Source organism: Plutella xylostella, chromosome 15 (genome assembly GCF_932276165.1).
Source record: "Plutella xylostella chromosome 15, ilPluXylo3.1, whole genome shotgun sequence".
Taxonomy (NCBI): domain Eukaryota; kingdom Metazoa; phylum Arthropoda; class Insecta; order Lepidoptera; family Plutellidae; genus Plutella; species Plutella xylostella.
Window position 1 is genome coordinate 8035995 of NC_063995.1, and position 17889 is coordinate 8053883.

General features: G+C 38.8%; 4 protein-coding genes across 26 annotated transcripts in view; 2 read left to right on the forward strand and 2 right to left on the reverse strand.

Moving 5' to 3' along the window:
- The window catches only part of LOC105382504 (TLD domain-containing protein 2), a 94712-nt gene extending 86411 nt beyond the window's left edge, over positions 1-8301 (forward strand). For 19 of the 20 annotated variants that reach the window (XM_038108166.2, XM_048625772.1, XM_038108171.2 and 16 more), the window contains 5 exons: positions 3569-3687; positions 4646-4805; positions 5765-5963; positions 6216-6327; positions 6613-8301. In XM_038108166.2, coding sequence (XP_037964094.2) covers positions 3569-3687; positions 4646-4805; positions 5765-5963; positions 6216-6327; positions 6613-6748 — 726 coding nt within the window. In that variant the 3' untranslated portion in view covers positions 6749-8301. Of the gene's footprint in view, positions 1-1192; positions 1376-3568; positions 3688-4645; positions 4806-5764; positions 5964-6215; positions 6328-6612 lie in introns of those variants that run through there. The other variant, XM_038108174.2, reaches the window with a different exon arrangement.
- Positions 8288-9525, reverse strand: LOC119691228 (RNA guanine-N7 methyltransferase activating subunit). Of its 3 annotated transcripts, none has more exons than XM_038108180.2 (2): positions 9384-9525; positions 8288-8725 (listed from the first exon to the last, which is right to left on the reverse strand). In XM_038108180.2, the coding sequence occupies exon 2, from the start codon at positions 8697-8699 to the stop codon at positions 8334-8336; it is 366 nt and encodes a 121-aa protein (XP_037964108.2). In that variant the 5' UTR covers positions 8700-8725; positions 9384-9525; the 3' UTR covers positions 8288-8333. The 3 variants fall into 3 exon arrangements, with proteins under 3 accessions (XP_037964108.2, XP_037964107.2, XP_037964109.2); XM_038108179.2 differs by having other exon boundaries at positions 9357-9506; XM_038108181.2 differs by having other exon boundaries at positions 9353-9498.
- Positions 9526-9829: 304 nt separating this feature from the next.
- Positions 9830-13331, forward strand: LOC105382478 (prenylated Rab acceptor protein 1). 2 transcript variants are annotated; one of them, XM_048625774.1, is made up of 6 exons: positions 9830-10044; positions 10585-10687; positions 11124-11227; positions 11497-11581; positions 12043-12151; positions 12744-13331. In XM_048625774.1, exons 1-6 carry the CDS (start codon positions 9953-9955, stop codon positions 12845-12847), a joined length of 597 nt encoding a protein of 198 aa, XP_048481731.1. In that variant the 5' UTR covers positions 9830-9952; the 3' UTR covers positions 12848-13331. The 2 variants fall into 2 exon arrangements, with proteins under 2 accessions (XP_048481731.1, XP_048481732.1); XM_048625775.1 differs by having other exon boundaries at positions 9830-10023.
- A 2321-nt stretch (positions 13332-15652) lies between these two features.
- LOC105382477 (transcription factor E2F7) lies at positions 15653-17782 on the reverse strand. The gene is made up of 3 exons (XM_011552368.3): positions 17322-17782; positions 16840-17173; positions 15653-16745 (listed from the first exon to the last, which is right to left on the reverse strand). The coding sequence occupies exons 1-3, from the start codon at positions 17507-17509 to the stop codon at positions 16254-16256; spliced, it is 1014 nt and encodes a 337-aa protein (XP_011550670.1). The 5' UTR covers positions 17510-17782; the 3' UTR covers positions 15653-16253.
- Between the last annotated feature and the right edge of the window lie 107 nt (positions 17783-17889).

The window sequence follows — 17889 nt, forward strand, 5'->3', positions numbered from 1 at the left end:
ATTAATGATTTTAATTATGTTTTTGCTATAAATAATTGTTAATAATCACTCAATACACTGATTAATGTCAAGCAGGCAATGCTTTGTTGTTTCCTTGCTGCGCAGATCTGTCCAATCATCAATTTTATGAGGCGAAGCCAAGAATTTCATATAAAATTTGTTGATGTTTCAGTTTCAGTAGCAGAAGGTGGCAATAGAATAACTCACTAAGTTTTACTTCAGTACTGCTTTGTAAATTAGTGAATATTCCACAGACAAAAAGAGGTTAGACCCATAGAGGAAATAAATACTAACTATGTACCTACATAAGTCTTTTGGCTAAAGCCAGTTATTTTGCTGAGATGAGAGCCAGAAGTAAATACCTAGGTAGGCATTTTTTCTCATATTTGTGCATTCCAAGTATCGTTCATATAATTATTCGTACGTCTATTAAAAGAGTTTCTTTGTTTATTTATGAGATGAGTTATCAGTCAGTATCGTGATGGGGTCACGGTCCTTTAGCTCGGGGTCTCGGTTACTGCAGACGAAGATAAAACTGTTCTGTGACGTAGACGTAGGTAATACAATGTCGTAAGGATTGTAGGAATATTTTATATTGGATTGTAGTTTTATGGTATTTTTTATGTAGAACAACAGTACAGTTATCTAAAACAAAGGCTAATAATTCCGCACGTTTATCGTATCGCCGATTTTATTGCCAAATATTTACTTAACAACAACAAGGTGAATATAAATAAAAGATTAAGATAAGTTTATTTATATCATCATAATAATTGTTCCAGTACTTTCAGGCTTCAGGTCCTTCAGTAGTAACCGCGGACGCGTCGACACAGCCAGTACTGTTGATCTTAATTTTTGTTAATTTTCTAAATGAGGTCGAGAAAGGACATCAAAATGGTGCTTTATGGCATTCAACCGTAAATTGGACAATTCGGGACACTGACAAAGAAACCGCCTCGTAACTATGACTAAAAACTTCAAACTAAAAACTGAAATATTCTAATAATTAAATGTTTCGTAAAATTAAATAGCCACATCCTACAGTTTTTGTAAGTGTTCAACGTAGATTTTGCAACATAAATATATTGCGGCAGAAACATAAAGTGAAAACCTGCCGTTATTATTCCTTACAGTGTGTTCGCCTATATTTTTTGCTCGCTTGCTTTAATGCGGTTTAATGTATTAAGCGAGGAAATTAAAAAATACGATGATTCGTCTGCTCCGCGGTCTGACTCGCTTATTGGTTAAACACTACCGTCGCGCGGGCCTGCTCGTGGTCAGCGCGGCGAGGAGACGCAGCAGTCTACACTCCATACACGACTATCAAACCAATCTCGCGAACAAACGACGAGCGACTATACATTCAATCTGCCAGGTAATTGAAGCTCTATTGCTCGAACCGTGAATATTTCCCGTATAGTTTTAACGGACTGTTGTCACAGTGAACCAGAAATCTTGCCCCGAATGCTTACTCAATATGGCCACAATGCTTCGAATGACAATCGTCTTGCAACGGTGAATTTTTCGACCATTTAATGAGCATTTAGTGCTTATCGAAATGTCTGGAAGTTCACAAGTTCTTACGTGTAAATACCAACTCATTTAAATTCCCAGCGCGCTTCGTGTTTTCGCATTGACTAACAATCGCGGTTGGTTTAAACACGACACAAACTTTATTTTAATATTTTTTTTCACAGGGTTATTTAAGATGTGTATGAAATATATCTTGATTGAACCTTCGTTAAGAGGTCTGTAAATTCAGCTGAAGCCCGGCTAAGATGATGTTATCTGTTACCTAGAACAGCACATGTTTTGTTTAGATCTAGTAGTGCACCCACTATTTGTTATGTGATTATGAATTATATGATCCTACTTGTTACAATGTGAACTGTAGTGATTCTAAATCATAGATTCGATATTACTACGCATAAATGAACAATCCTAGACATAGACGTAACGTCTAGAAACCAGCCATCGTTTGAATATACACAAAGATTGTTCAAGAGTTCATCTTCGCTAGTAATATTTAACCTATGCTATGAATGCATCACGCCACCCCACCCATGGTTCGTTGGAGACGGCATTGGCCTCACATGCGTACGTCTATAGACGTTCCTTCCACTCATCATTCACGTTGTAAAGAGTGAAAGGAATGTCTCTAGAATATTCAAAGTGCCGTCTTTCATTCACATGTCGTTTTAAAGTAAAGATTTCCGAAACTCTGAGTTTGTTAATACTTATTTCTAATATCGATCATTCATTAATCATATGCATCTATCATGTCATGATATGTATAAAATCTCATTAAATTGTTTGTTAATTGGCATGTTATTGTCATTTTCGATCTCATCTGATTGGAATCATATTTGCATCCATATTCATTTTGAATGCGCTCGAAGTTTTTACCTTCTAATTACGATTTTTGGATCGATTTCATTTTGTACCTTGCTGTTTAATGTTATGATAATTATACATAGTTTTTATGATCTCAAATTTTGAGTCGGTCTATCTCTTTAGTTGTACCTATACTATATGGGATAAGTATCTGTATAAATAGGAATGTGAAATAGGTGAAAATTCATTAAGTACTTAGATATAATTACCTATGTAATTATGATTAACTATTTGTCATGTTGCCAGTGTATTGCAAAATGGTGTGTAATCACATAGATATTACATAATAGCTATGATGGACTCAGCTTTCATTTGACAGCTGTCCAGCAAGCGTGTAATTATTGGCAAGGAAGTCCCAGCTCCTGTCTCACGCACTGCCATTACCTCGATCTTTTCTGACAACAAAGTTGCGATGCCGTGCTGGGTACAATTTAAACACAGATTTTTAAAAATATATTATTAAATAGTCAAGTTGATATAACTATGTTTATATTTATTTACTGTGGCAAATTTTCCATAAATTTAAACTAACTTCGGTGTTTGTAAACCTTGTTAACAATGAAAAATTTAGTCGAATTCATTAATTTCTTAGGATTTTGTTGGCATCTTCTATTCAAAGCCACCACTTTTTAACAGCAAGAATAATAATAACGTGAGACTGATATTTATCTAAGTATAGATACTGTCTAGGTGGGTATTATAATTTATTGTAAATGCGATTGGTCTAATATTAAATTCTTCTCTGTCACGCACTAATAGACAATATTTGCATTCGGTTGCCATTACCGCAACTTAGTTATGTGCCAATTAAATAGACAATATCGTTCCCTCCTACATAACAGTCCACTTTATTCTGAGCCAGACAGGCTCTTTACAACATGCCGTTTATTGAACGTCTATTAGACTGGATAAACTGGTAATTTTTTCTCTTAGTAACATCTACAAAGATTCGCGCCAATAGCTACGAAATACGGGATACGGGAAAAATGGATAGCTAATTAGATGGCGCCACTGTTGGCTGTCACTCAAAGCTGCCTTCTGATTGGTGTATTCCCGTGTTCCGTATCTATAGGCGGATTGTTGTAGATATTGCTAGGAGAACATCCTAAAATGACGTGGCAGGGATGTCTCAAGGTATTTCAGGTTACTTATACGTTGTGTTGTGTGTTCGCAGGTGTTGTCGATGAGCGATGAGCTGCGGCGCGCGCTCTACTCGTCTGGGGCCTCGGTGGACATGGAGTTCTGTCCGCCAGACCTCATAGGCACCTCCGAGATATTCACGCTGGAGCACAGGTTAGTACAGACATTACTATACATATAATATGAAACTGCATGCGGAGTGCGACTTTTTACACCGTTCGAGTAGTAGCGAGCAAAGCGAATTTGCGGGAGTCGCCACCTAGCGGTACTTGCGCTGCACTAGCTCCGCGCCATATAATTTTTACTGCTTGATTGGTTTAGAAAAACCTACTCGAGGCCCTATCCAGAGTGTTGCAAAAGTTGTGTAGGAAGCGAAAAGGGGGTAACTCAGGGAGTCATTTGTTCTACTCCTTTTGGAAATTCGCTTTACTTTTCATTCCATTAATAATTATTATTCAAAAGAGTAATTTCCGTAATTTTACGTTTAAGAGAACAATTATATTCACTTTCGGAAATGGTAAACAGTAAATTAAAACAAGTGTCTGTGTGAAAGAAAACCATAATCTACTGAAATAAGACGCACAAAGGCAAGTGCTGTAGCTGTAACGGTAGTGAATAGGTACAAAAGGTAATAAATTAACTTCTCCTTTATTATTTTCATACACTAGACAGGCATCTATTTTCGCTGCCAACTTTTTATGGGAACAAACCCATATACCTAGTCTATCTTTGTAGATAAGACACAAATCTAAATTTTCACAAAGTTGAGTTAAATCATAGAAATACTGAAAAAGAATGAGCACGAAAACGGCGGTAGTGTTTTAATTTTCGAACAAGAAATCCATAAACATAGAAATGCCCGTGTTTTCGTGCACATCGGATGAAACCAACTTTTTTCGTCTTACTATGATTCTAACGCAAGTACCTAACACAACTTTGTATTGAAATTTGGAGATGTTTCCAGAGGTAATAAGAGTAAGAATTCTGAAGCTTTGAAACATATAGGTACTAAGTAAATACATATAGTTGGCTTCGATACATTTATTAGTGTTCGGGTACCCCCCTAAATTCTACCTCAACTCTCTCCAACATAAACCTCTCGTCTCTCCAGAGAGAAGCTATGCGGCGTGCTACCGGCGCGCGCGCAGGGCTACATGTGGTCGCTGGCCTTCAGCACCAGCCAGCACGGCTTCTCGCTCGCCTCCATGTACCGCAAGATGCAGCGGGTCGACACGCCCGTGCTGCTCGTCATACAGGACACCGACAACAACGTGAGTCTGAATGCGAATTAACTGATGATGATGATGTTGAACCTAGGGAGTAGGGTAAAGCTAGCCCGTGCTGCTCGTCATACAGGACACTGACAACAACGTGAGTCTGATAAAATAAATAAATAATAAATAAATATATGGGGACATCTCACACACGGCCATCCGACCCCAAGCTAGGCAGAACCTGTGTTATGGGTGTCGGACAGCTGATATATCTACACAAATACATAGATAGATAGATACTAAATATAAATATCAACACCCAAGACCTTAGAACAAATATCTGTGTTTAAACAAATATCTGCCCCAGCCGGGAATCGAACCCGGGACCTTCGGCTCAGTAGTCAGGGTCACTAACCACTATGCCATTCGGTCTGATCATGTGTCTAGACGGCTGGAACCTCTCCCGCCTGCAGGGAGACGCTATGCACTAGATACTGATAGATAGACACTGATAATAACGTGAGTTGGAGCCTACGACTCAAAGAAACAAAACCAGAGGGCATATTAACTAGCTTTGGCGTACCCGGCGTGACCCCTGGTTCTTGCTGGCCAGGTGCACAGATAGGTAATTCGCACGAGTAGTACACTGTAGCGTTAGCCGTACTCCTCTCCTGATGTTACCATAGCAATGGCGGTTCTGAATTTTGCTGACGCGGGTTCGAATCCTGCCTACAATAGTTGTGTTTGTCTTGGATATTGTTTATTTATCATTTGTATTGTAGGTATTTATTTATGTAGGTATGTGACATGCATTAGGTATCTATTATCCGCCAATCAAAAGATAAAGCAATCCCATTGTAGTATTTGTAAAGAGACCAATGAAACCATGTAAATTCAGATGTTCTTACATTACTTTAGAGATATCTAAAACCACCCATTTAAAGTATATCACAGGACACTGACATCCACGCCCGAAAAATGCCAACTTTTGTAACCAACCAAAATTATATTTGCAGGTATTCGGCGCCCTAACCTCGTGCGCGCTGCACCCTTCAGAGCACTTCTACGGCACCGGCGAGTCCTTCGTGTTCTCCTTCCAGCGGGTGGAGCCGGCCGCGGGCGAGACACCCAAGGTCTCACCTGTCGAGGAGAAACCCAAGGAGGTGGAGGGTAAAGAGGAGGAGGCCAAGGAGGATAAGGAGGAAGAGAAAGAAGGTTGGTTTTGATATTGTTTTCTGTAAAAGACAGTAGTTATGGTGTGTGTTTGTGGAAAGAAAAGGGCTGTGAAACAGAAGGACAGGACGAATGTGGATTTTCAGTTTTTCTTTGTAACATCAGAAATGTTCTGATTAATTATGAGCTATGATTAATAAAAATCGGTACAATCCCCCGACTTATATCTGCATAAAATATGTAGGACATTTCAAATGTGTTTATTGATTGATTTTATGTATTTGTTGTTTCCAGAGCCACCAGCACCGAAGCCAGTGAAGACCAAGTTCAAGTACTGGGGCTGGACCGGGGAGAACATGTACTTCATCCGCGGGAACAACGACAACATATCTATCGGCGCCGGAGAGTAAGTTGCTTTTTAATTTCACCTAAAATTGAGATATCAGATAAGCCCTTTGCCCCCTACGGGAAATTATGGGTTTGATAAAGATGACTGTTTTATCCTCGGAATGGCAGCGTTATGGCAAATTTTAAATACTCAAAAGATAGTAGAAAAGCAAAAAACTGTTTTGTTTGCGTAATTATCATCAATATGGTATAATTATCATAGTTCGTTGTCTTCACTCAATCCTACTATTAGGCACCTATGGTCGATGCATCTATGTTTAACAATCCTTTTCCTGTTCCTCAGCGGCAAGTTCGGTCTGTGGCTGGACGGCGACCTGTACCTGGGCCGCACGCAGGCCTGCGACACGTACGGCAACGAGCCGCTCTCCACGCGAGAGGACTTCATCGTCAAGATCATGGAGTGCTGGACCTTCATCTGAATCACCCCCCCCTGCCACCTATACCTACCACTTATAGTCACCTTCTCTACGACCGAGGGAGTTTTCTACTTTACGCTGTGACTTGAGCTCCTAGTCATACGTTTAACCCGACCAATGTTTTCACCCTTGTCGAATTTAGAGAAGGCTGTAGCGCGCGCGCGCCGCCGCGCCAGGCAAGTGCGTTATACTAGTCAATTGTCATTCGTGAGTACCACGGGGAGCGGCCTCGGACGCCCCGCTAACGATTACATGTCAATTCAAACAATTACTACTGTGCGTTGTTGTATAAGAAAATTTAAATATATTGAAGAAAAATATTTGTAATAAAAAAAAAACTGTGTATAATGTTATGTAGAAATTTATCTAACAGATCAATCATTACATGTGTTAGCGCCGTATTATTGGTGTTATTATTAACGATTGAATAGATATTGAAGTTAATAGGTGCCGTAAACGGAATATCCATATCTTGTCGGAGGCCCCTCGGCGGCCGCAGCCCCGGCCCGCCCGGCGCCCGTGGGAGACCCTGCGACAGTATTATTGTACTATGTTTGAAGTATAAATACTCAACTTTATTACTGCTTACAAATAATACTTTTATGTGACTTCGCGAAGCAGAGCTCTTCCTACGGGGCCCAGGCGTTTACTTGTAGTGGTTTTTGTATAATGATTTGTCGTGTATGATTGTGTTGAGTCATAATGTTAAGTTAGTGGACGTATGTTACACTTTCACTGTGATTTGAGTTAATATGGTTGCATTTTGTTGTATAGTGAAGTTTCGTTAGTTAGCCGGTCTGACTATAAGCTTATTTCGTGCCGTGTACGCACCATAGACTAGCGAGGATTGTAAGTTTTGTTTATTGATTAAATTAAGGAATATTTAAATTATTTTTGATGTAACGCTTCAATACAGAGAGTAGCCAATATTTAATATTAAAAATAGTGGAGAAGTTTTAAATATATATCTTAGAAAGCTTGATGAGTGTAATCGTCACTGTGCTTAGTAATTGTGTCACTTAGTGTGATGTGCCGAGTCACCAGGACGGATCAGACGGAGGATGAAGTACATGTTGAGAGCTTCTGAAGCTCGGAGCTGTGAGGTTGATTTTTGTTCTGGAACTTCAACTAGTGGTTAACTGAATGTGTATAATCTTATGTTCCATATAAATGTATTCTCTTAGCCGAAGCCAAATTGAAAGTTCCGATAGTGTAAAAATTGAGATTAATGGAGGCATTTGGCCAAACCACTCGTTGAGCTGACCCGGTGGGCCGCGGCGTCCGCGCCACTGTATTAGACATACCTACTTACACTGTTACATATAGATTGAGTGCAACATAAATGTATTACCGCAGGACTTAGGTTTATATAAACTATATCGGCATAATTAATTATTGTTACAAATTTATGATATCACTAGCGTTGTTGAGTAGCATTGAGAAATTTAATGAACCTATTATTTATTATTCACTATCATTTTATTGGTGAATTAATGTCTAAGTTGTTAAAATGTCATCAAGCCATAATAATTGAAAAATATATTATTTTGAGAAAATACTTTTATTTTATTTTAACGTATCAAAGGAGTTAGTATCGTGGCCGCCGGTTGTAGCCCTGGTGTCCTCTGTCTTCGTATCCTCTATCGGAGTACCCGCGCTGGTACCTGTCTCGACCTGAGTCCCGCTCGCGATAGTCCCGCCCGGAGTCGCGCTCGCGGTAGCCCCCGCCGCCGCCGCCCTCGCGCCCGCCCTGCCTCGCGTAAGGCGGGGGGCGATTCCGCCGTCGCCCGTCGTTGTTCGGCACCCACCAGGACTCTATTATCGGCGGCACTGAAGGCTCAGAGTTAAACACCTTCATGTACTCTTCATCTTTCTCAGTGAATCTGTGTTTGAGCTCCTCCTCACACTTGGCTAGGAACTCTTCGTCTTCTGTTGAGAGGGAGGTAGATGCCATTTTCCAATTTTGTGGCGTCAATTAAACTGTAAATGAAAAAGAATATATTTTAGATTGAGATTCGAATGGCATCAGATACAGTCCAGTTTTACAGAGAGGTCTGCCTGTGCATGTGCAGGTATACCGGAATGTGTGTGGGGATAGACCTGTGCAGTTTTTAGACATAGGCAGGCAATTGGACCACAATCAATTCTTTCCAATTAACCCTTCCAGTGAACCAGAGTACCCAAGCAGACCTTTCCAGTACACCAGACTGTGTTGTGTATGGCCTACTTAATTTGTTTTAAGTATAGAAAGACACTTTTGCAGTCTGTGATAATTCAAAAACACTGTTCTCTGGGAGTTTTAGTTCGGTCTATTTAGATTTTCCTCTAGGCTTAGACCAATTCTATTCAAACTATTCTATTTCTTAGGTGGTAGCTCTGCGGCGCGGCAGAGTATTAGCATTTAAAATCAAAATATTTACTTATTCTATTCTAATATATTTACATGTTCCATCATTCCTATGGAATGGTAATTTGTACTTTAATTCCAAGGAACTTATTTAAACTTCATTGACTAGAAAATCAGCATCAATCAACTAAATTAGTGTCGTGTGTGTTTATGCATTTTTATTAAGGATTATTGTATGTTTACCGTGATCTGAGACTTACTTACGTTAATAATAATATGCGATACACTTACTAGTTTTTACAACTTAATAGTTTTCGAGCGATTAGTTAAATTTATAAGATCTTTTTTTGTAATGTAAACCTAACAAAACAGAAAACTAGAAAAGAAAACACGCAGGCACAGGCAGGCACTGGCAATCTCAAACGTCAAAATCAGCTGTTACATCCACAGAGTAGTGAACGTAATCTGCACAAGGGAGGCCGTTATTATTTTATGGACTGTTTGTAAGTGCCTGCCATGCCGATGCCGTTTTGATAAACTGGAGACTTAAATGAAACTTAAATAAGACTTTACCTTTTAATAGTTTTATAATGTATTTGGTGAAGCAATAAAGTTCTTTGCAATAAAGTGCATAGTTGCAACTTGCACTAACGAAGCAACAAATAAAACTTTTCCAAGATTGACCACAGAGTTGATTCCACGGTGACACTGACATAACTCTATTTGACATTTACATTTTGACGTTTTGCGAGTTGTTACGATTTACGAATGCGATTGCGTTGCTGAATTAGAAATTTTCAAATATTTTCATTGTTGTGCCGATAATCGTATATAAACTATACCAAAAAATATATTTCAAAATGAGTGAGGCTGTAAATATTGAACTATCTGGAGAAATGAATGCAACAACGGAAAAGAGAGGTTTACAAAAGTATGTCAATGAAGTTGAATTGTAAGTTTCTACTAACCAATAACTATACGTGTTCAAAGCTTAGCTATTGGATTTTGCTGTTATCATCACCATGCATACACGTTCATTTTCGTACTGTACTTTCAGCTACGTTACATATAACATCTCTAGCTAAATTCTCAAAAAACATCATTTCATTTTGCAGAGGTTTACACTTTTGTCAATGATTGTAATTATTTGTAATATAAAATCACTGATTTATAATATTGTTTAATAGCAGAGCTAATGCCAAAATGAGCCCAAATAGTAGTTTCTCATTTTATAGACTGAGCATTAAAATGAACACTTATAATTAAATCTTACTAAGTTTCTATTGTGCACTGCAGATGAATAAGTGACATATTAGTAGGCATCAATCTTGTATTGAATTTATTCTTATTTTATACAGTTTTGAAATCGAATTGTCCTCACATTTAACTGCAGTAGAACACTGGAACTACTAACCAATGTTTTTTATACATTTTGGCTTTACCATTATAAATTTTTTGCTACATTTTAAGCAATTATTGTTTATTTTCTAAGATTACTGCAGCATGTTCGCAATGGAGCGGGTCCTGCTATCATCATGGGACTGCTGGCCACTCGGCGGCCGTGGACTCAGTTTGTGGCTACTGACAACTTCAAGGTATATTACTTTTACATTATTGTAGTGTATATATATGTATGTGTATCATAAATGAAACCACCATCAATTTTAATTTGTCATAAACTTTGGGTGGAAGGATATTTGAATAGAATAGAATACTACTTTATTGATTTAACATTAACAGAACACAAATAACATTCATACCTATACTGGATATTACTCAATAGGTGGCTTTTTTAATTGAAAGGGATTTTTTGTAAAATTATTGTTGAATGTCCATTAGAAAAAATTAAAAGCACTTGCCATGCCATCCTGGTTTGCGTAGGCCATTAGGTGGCCTTATTGCTTTGCAATATTATGATCAAATAGGGTCATGTCTACTAAATAATTGTACTTATAGAATATAATCTTAACATATTAACTTCAGGCCTAGTGTTTATCCTAGTAATCAACACTATTGTTGACATGTCTGCAGGTGCCGGCGTCGCTGCCGCGGCTGACGCGCCGCTTCTACCGCAACGTGGAGTACTTCCAGGCCAACTACCTCGTCGTGTTCCTGATACTCTTCGCTTATTGTTTGTAAGTAAATGTATTTTTTTACTCAGCAACAGCCAGAATTGTTAAATTATAATTTCCTTAGGATTCAGAGACAATTTAGATTTTTTTTATCTTAATAAATATTATAAACTACTACACTATACCCTGCAGTGGGTTGACTGCATACGCTGATGATGATCGTAACACTTGGGATAGGTAAGTATAATAAGGTGTACAAAGTAAATTTTTTGTCCTTGCCTGCCATTTTTTCCTATTATGAATTAAAACTATTTTCTTTTGTGTAACTTCAGAATAACATCTCCACTGCTGTTGATTGCCATGGTGGCCAGCTTCTTCGGGTACCGCAAACTCACCTCAGGACCCAACACATGGAAGGTAACGTCAGAAACACCTTATACTGATACTACAAATAAATTTTAATTTTTCTTTTGTTTGCAATAAAGTTTTGTGCTTAATTTTTGCAGCCTAAAGTAAGTTTTACGTAGTTGTTACTTATTTATTTTTGTTGGATCAACATTAGATACCACATAATTATACTGTTTAATCATCAAGAATTTATTTCAGCTCCTTGCAGCATGCAGTTTGTTTGTTCCTTTACTACCTTAATTATCTACCTATCCTACTTTACTTATACCCATAGACTTAGTATATACCATAAGTCTATGCTCCACTCCACTCCTCCTCCACTCCAATATTTTGATTAATTATATTTTAAAGAAGTTTTTTTCTAATATCAAGCCTATACACTTGTCTTTTTATACCTCGACAAAAACATTCCATTACCGACTTTACTAGCCAACCATACATAATCTAACCCCACCACCTCACGCCTCCAGATCGGGGGGTACGAGCTGACAAAGACGCACCAGTACCTGGTGGCGGCCGCGGGCTCCATGGCCATCTGCTGGCTGGCCGGCGCGGGCGCCGTGCTGTTCTGGGTGCTAGGTAACTTAACTAAACTTCTTCCAAGATAACTAGATAAATAATATGAACAAGCGGACCGTTAGGGCGAGGACATACGAGCGTAATTTTGTGAGTTGTGCGCGGCAGAAAAGTGTGCGCGGGGACGAGGGGAGCGAGTAACGTCCCCGCCCTCCTCGTCCCCGCGTACAACTCACAAAATTACGCTCGTGTGGCCTCACCCTTACTGAGTTACATTGCGATAGCTAGAGATTATTATGTCTGTCCTTGTCACGCGTCCATAATTTTATTAAGTGAAGAAGTGGCCTGAAGGAAGGTCAACTGCCGCGGAATTGATGAAACCATGACTGTGTTAAATCACTTTTTAAGTGTGCGTGAGTGAAAAATGAGGGTGCATGATAAGAGTTTTCCGAGTGACGTTTCTGCTGTATCTGTCAGTCCCAGACCCGGAGTGTGCCCGACCTGTAAAGTATTTTTTATTTATTTTTCACATTCAAACTAGCTATACCACTGGGTTGATGAGCTATTTCAAGGAAGTATGAACGCGCTCTTATTCTTATCTTATCATTCGTTCATAAATGCAACATTGTAATTTCTTCTCCCCCCCTCTCCCCAGGCGCAACAGTGACAGTGGTAGCCCTCCACGCCGGCTTCTACGACGCAGAGGCGCTCCCAGTGGCCGACGACCAGGAGCGGTTCGCCATGATCGAGCAGGTCTGACAGACGCCCCTGCCGCTGTACCTGCCGCCCCCGGCCCGCCTGTCGCCGCCCCCGGGCCGAATGTTGCCGCCCCCGGGCCGACTGGAGCCGCCCCTGCCGCTGGTGCACGACATGGCAACGAGGCACGGGATTTAGATGTTACGGGCTATATAGGGGAGGTGGATAAAGCGGTGTGGTAAACGGAAAGGCGGTGACTCAGGGGGTCATTGTGCACTACTTTTGGTAATTCGTCTAAAAAGTTTCTGCTGCCTTTACTAAAGTTTTGTGAATAAAAAATATCGCGAATTTCGTGGTCCGGAGTCACCCCTTTCCACTTACTACTTATACCACTTTTGCAACAGTCTATAGCAGGGCTGTTAAAAATCTTTGGGGCGGACGGCGACACAACGGCGCGGCGGCAGCGTTTAAAATTCTGTCTCTAAGATTTGTGATGTGTACCTAATAATTGTATTGTACTAATGTTAGATTATTTCTGAATATAATATACAGGGTGTTAACTAGAATGCGTTTGAGCGGGAAATGGGGGTTAGTATTAGTCTAACCAAGCACGTTTCTAAGAAAAAAAACATCAGAATCTCGAATATTTATGTTTAAAGTCTAAAGTAAAGTGGAAAGTTTTACCTTAATCAAAAACATGGTCACCCTACACAAACACATAACCAATGAGACATTCGATTGCAAAAGAACACACACTGTAAATTTGTTATCAACTTCACTTTTCATAATTTATTTGATGTAGGTAACTATGATTGTAATTAATTACACAGTAGGTAATAACAATTATTAAATAAAATTGAAATTATTCATGGTGATTAATGACATACTAATCAACAATTAAACAGCTGATTGTCATAAAGTTTGATAGATCGTACAGAATATAATTTATGACTTTCTAGGAGCTCAGAACAATAATTAAACCTTTTTACTCAGAATAAGGTAAGCGTTTAGTATTCACCCTTGATACTCACCACATTTTATTTTTCTTTTATTACCTAAAGATGCGTACAGACCGGCCCAACGAACGCCCACCGATGGACATTTATCATACATGATACAGGGGCAGATTGAGCAACGAAGGTCAACAAAATCCGTTCGTTGGCGTTCGTTTGGCCGGTCTGTATGCAGCTAAAGATAAAAGACCACAATGCATAACAGGATGATAACAGGGTCTACTTCAATGACGAATTGGTTTACTTACACTCGCTCATCTCGATTTGTGTTGTGTACTTGCGATTGAGACGTCTTTGATGACGAATAGTACGGAAATCCTCATAATAAGTATGGCCTCACTTTAAATACCAGTAGAATAATAACAATCTTGCGTATCATAATCATCGAGTATTTATGATAGTCATTACCTTCTCTGTGGATCTAGTCTGTCAGTCAGTCATTGTTGTTTACTTGTTTACAATCATTTTTTACAATTATTACCTAAAAGGGAAAAGGTACCTACAATTCTATCTTTTGATTACCAAGCCTTGTTCCTCATTTCGTTTTATGTTGTGCTGTGCTGTGAATACGTGTGACCTATGTTATGAAGCATAAAATGAAAATGTTCTGTATTCATAAAAGATAATTGTGTATCAATAAAGTGATACTTATGGAGTAAAATGAAATGTCTACAATGGATTGGGTACTTTGAGTACCCAAAATCTCGGTAGGTACCTTGACGATGTGGCTCCACGAGTGTGGTGCAGATGCACGCATACTTTTTTATTGACCTTGGCTTTGAATTGTTTGGCCTTGATCTTGGCTTTCAAGTTCATGGTCATTCTGTCAAACGTACCTAAACCTGAATAGGGTGACTATGAAATTTTAAAATGTACTAAATAAAACTGTTTTATGTTGGTCAGCTTAAAGCAAATAAAATACGTTTTTTAATGTCTTATCGTGTTCAGTATCATCAGCTGTATCTACCATTTCCCGCTCCAACGCAATTAAGTTAACACCCTGTATTTTGTTATTTATATTGATTACATATTTAAGCTACAGATCTGAATTCTACGCTACATAATCATACCCACCACATAGATACCTATAAGGTGGCGTAGGTTCGATCTAAGTATTAGAATTAGAAATATAATTTTGAAAGATGCTATTATGAGATTAGCGCTTACATTTTGAATCTTTGTTAATGTTACCTTTAGTCTCCAATCCTCTTAATGTAATGTGTTATACTACTTGTAGGTCATCATACATCTTGTCAACTAATTAAATTAGTTTAAACCGTTTCATGGATGATCACATACTGAAAATCATTTTAGTATATTGCTAATGGAACTACATCTATGCGGTACGTGTAAGAATTTTAGACTAATTTTGCCATTGCATTCTGTATTAACTCTGGTCTTTCTAATTTTGTTTCATTGGTGCTACATATAATATTAATCTATTAATTAGTAAAGTTTTAGTAAATCATAATTTTTGCTATTTGTCAAACGGCAGGACACTCCGTAATCTTTGCCTACAGTAACTATATTGGTACTGCCTAGTTAGCTATGCACGTACGGTTTACTTACATTTCACATTGTAAATATATTACCTAAATCTAAATAAATACGATAAATAATCAGAGAGTTTCTTATTCAGACAAATACGTTTGGCATCTGTGATGATAGTGCGATCTGACAGTAGCCATGAATGTGATGATGCGATCTGACACTATGTAGCCATGAATGTGATGATAGTGCGATCTGACACTATGTAGCCCTACCTCGGGCTCAGCGGGGCCAAAAATATTGTAGCCTTTGGGTCCAAGATCCAATAACAGCCTTGTTTCTTTGATCAAAAGAAAACGAAAAACAGTTTTAAAAGTTCATGTCCTTTATTATTATAAACTAATTTAAAACAAAATAGAAAAAAAGTATGACTCTATACATTTTCAATAGTGAAAATTACAGAATCCATTTCAAGTTATTACATCATTGTAATAAAATCTAGTAGTCAAATGTTGTGTTTGGGGCAAGCGATAACATCATATTAAATTTTAGTTCAGTCTAGTGAATAGTCAAGTACATATTCGCCTTATGCTAATTGTAGACTTTATATAAAAGATGCTCTCCAGGTCAATAAAATATCATAATTCATTACAACAAGCAGTCAAATACACCTTAACATATGAATAAAATATTATACCTCTTTTTATGTTAACAAGTTGATAATTGCACTATGTGACAGTATATAACTCCATTATTGTCAGCTCTCAGCGACATTTTATAACATTTAAATATACAGGAACAATCCCAGTATTATTTTATACAATCAAAATATTTCATACAGCCCCGGAAGACGAGATATAGTTTACCTAGACAAAATATAGCTATCACAAAAATAATATGTAATAAATATGACAATGAAAAACTGTCTAAAAGCATTAGGTTCGTGAAGAACGTAATGTGAAGTAAAATCACAACATGTCTCCATTGTTAATTCTAGTCAGTTCCATGTCGGCCACAAGGAGGATCTCGTCCCACTTGTGCAGGGGGGTGGGGGGCGGCGTGGCCAGTCCGTGTTTTACTTCTTTGTTTGAGATCGGAGTTGTGAATTCCAGCTTCCTTCTAAAACGGCGCACCGTCACATGACAACCCGGCGTCCTCGTGTGACTACTAGGCTCTGTCAGTGGTGTGATTGGGGCTGCCATAATTAAATCTGGGGTTTTCACTATATTCTTTTTCAGTTTTATAGGTCCCACATATCTAAATACTGGTTTCTTCAATATAAGATTCCCTGTGACCTTTTCAATGAGACCAATAGAAATGAATACATTGGCAATGTCATAGAGCCGCCGCACCTTGGACTTGTGTTGGCGCTCCAGCTGCTCTGGCGATAGGATCACATTGCTCTTGCTGGAAGTGTCTATAAGCACTCGTACAGCCATTTCCAAGTTGATCAATGTATTCTGGAATCAACAGACAAAGTTAGCAACAAAACAAAACATACCAATAAGAATCTATATAAGAATATGCAATTGGTAAGTATAGATGTGAACTTACAGGTGGTTCGACCAGGAACAACATAAGGAACCTTTGAGCCAAGACACCTAGAGTCTTATGTTTGGGTGGAGGTGGTTTAGGAGCGCGACCCCGCAGAGCCTCGGACAGCTGAAGGTGATCTCCTTGCTTCTTCAGCATTCGCAGGAAGGAGTTGAGCCTGTTGGCTCCGTGCCACAAGTAGGTGTTTTTCCGCTTGTGCACGGCACACTGCATTGCTTCTAGAATGTTGATGATGTCATACATGCGGCGCTTTTCCACGCCCAGCTGGGCGGCGGTTATGTCCAGTTGGATTTCCACTGTGCCATTGCCGTGCATTGGGTACAAGGTGAGAAACCTGAAATCATAACATTTCAAATGAGCTATGTGTTGACTGTAGATCGCATTTGCGGCTATGAACAAAACTTCTGCACATTTTGGTGGCTTTAGTCTTGAATTTTGTCACAAAATTCAAGACTAAGACCAAGACTAGAAAGCTCGTTTACCTGTCGCATAAAATTTGCAGCGACTTTTCCTTCCGGTGCGCGGCGCTGGGCGGCGGCGTGGGGTACTGCAGCGCGACATTCGTCAGCAGCTTCAAGTTCGCTGTTGGCGACACATAGCTCGATGAATTCGTTACTTCGCTTAGAGCACTTCTCTTGGGAGTACAAGTTATGTTGTCATCTTCATACATTGTGTGATAACATTATGCAAAAACCATTTGGCACAAAATATTCGCGTACTTTTTGACGAAGATTCAGTAATCTCGATGGCCACCGAATTTTGTAACTAGAATGTCGGTGTTTGATAGATTTATACTAAATAATCATTCTGAATAGGACATGTTCAACTATATTAGTCAAAAATCTGTATTTTTTATAACAATAACATTTTTTAGCGCGTAGAATAAAAACTAACCTAACAAATAAACAAATCATTTGACAGTAGCCAAAATGCGCGCGAGGGCGGGAGTCGGGGAGGGGGGGCGATAAGACCGCTTGCGTTTTATTATTGCTGTAAATAAAATAATTACTTGATTCAATGTGTCTTCAGATTGAAACTATTTGTATAAAT

Coding starts and splice junctions, on each gene's coding strand:
- LOC119691228 (XM_038108180.2), bottom strand. CDS start 8,699: ATGGCATCTACCTCCCTCTCAACAGAAGACGAAGAGTTCCTAGCCAAG.
- LOC105382478 (XM_048625774.1), top strand. CDS start 9,953: ATGAGTGAGGCTGTAAATATTGAACTATCTGGAGAAATGAATGCAACA. Junction 11,582..12,042: donor CAGGACCCAACACATGGAAG/GTAACGTCAGAA, acceptor TCACGCCTCCAG/ATCGGGGGGTACGAGCTGAC. Junction 12,152..12,743: donor CGTGCTGTTCTGGGTGCTAG/GTAACTTAACTA, acceptor CCCTCTCCCCAG/GCGCAACAGTGACAGTGGTA.
- LOC105382477 (XM_011552368.3), bottom strand. CDS start 17,509: ATGTATGAAGATGACAACATAACTTGTACTCCCAAGAGAAGTGCTCTA. Junction 17,174..17,321: donor CTGCAAATTTTATGCGACAG/GTAAACGAGCTT, acceptor TTATGATTTCAG/GTTTCTCACCTTGTACCCAA. Junction 16,746..16,839: donor TGTTCCTGGTCGAACCACCT/GTAAGTTCACAT, acceptor TGTTGATTCCAG/AATACATTGATCAACTTGGA.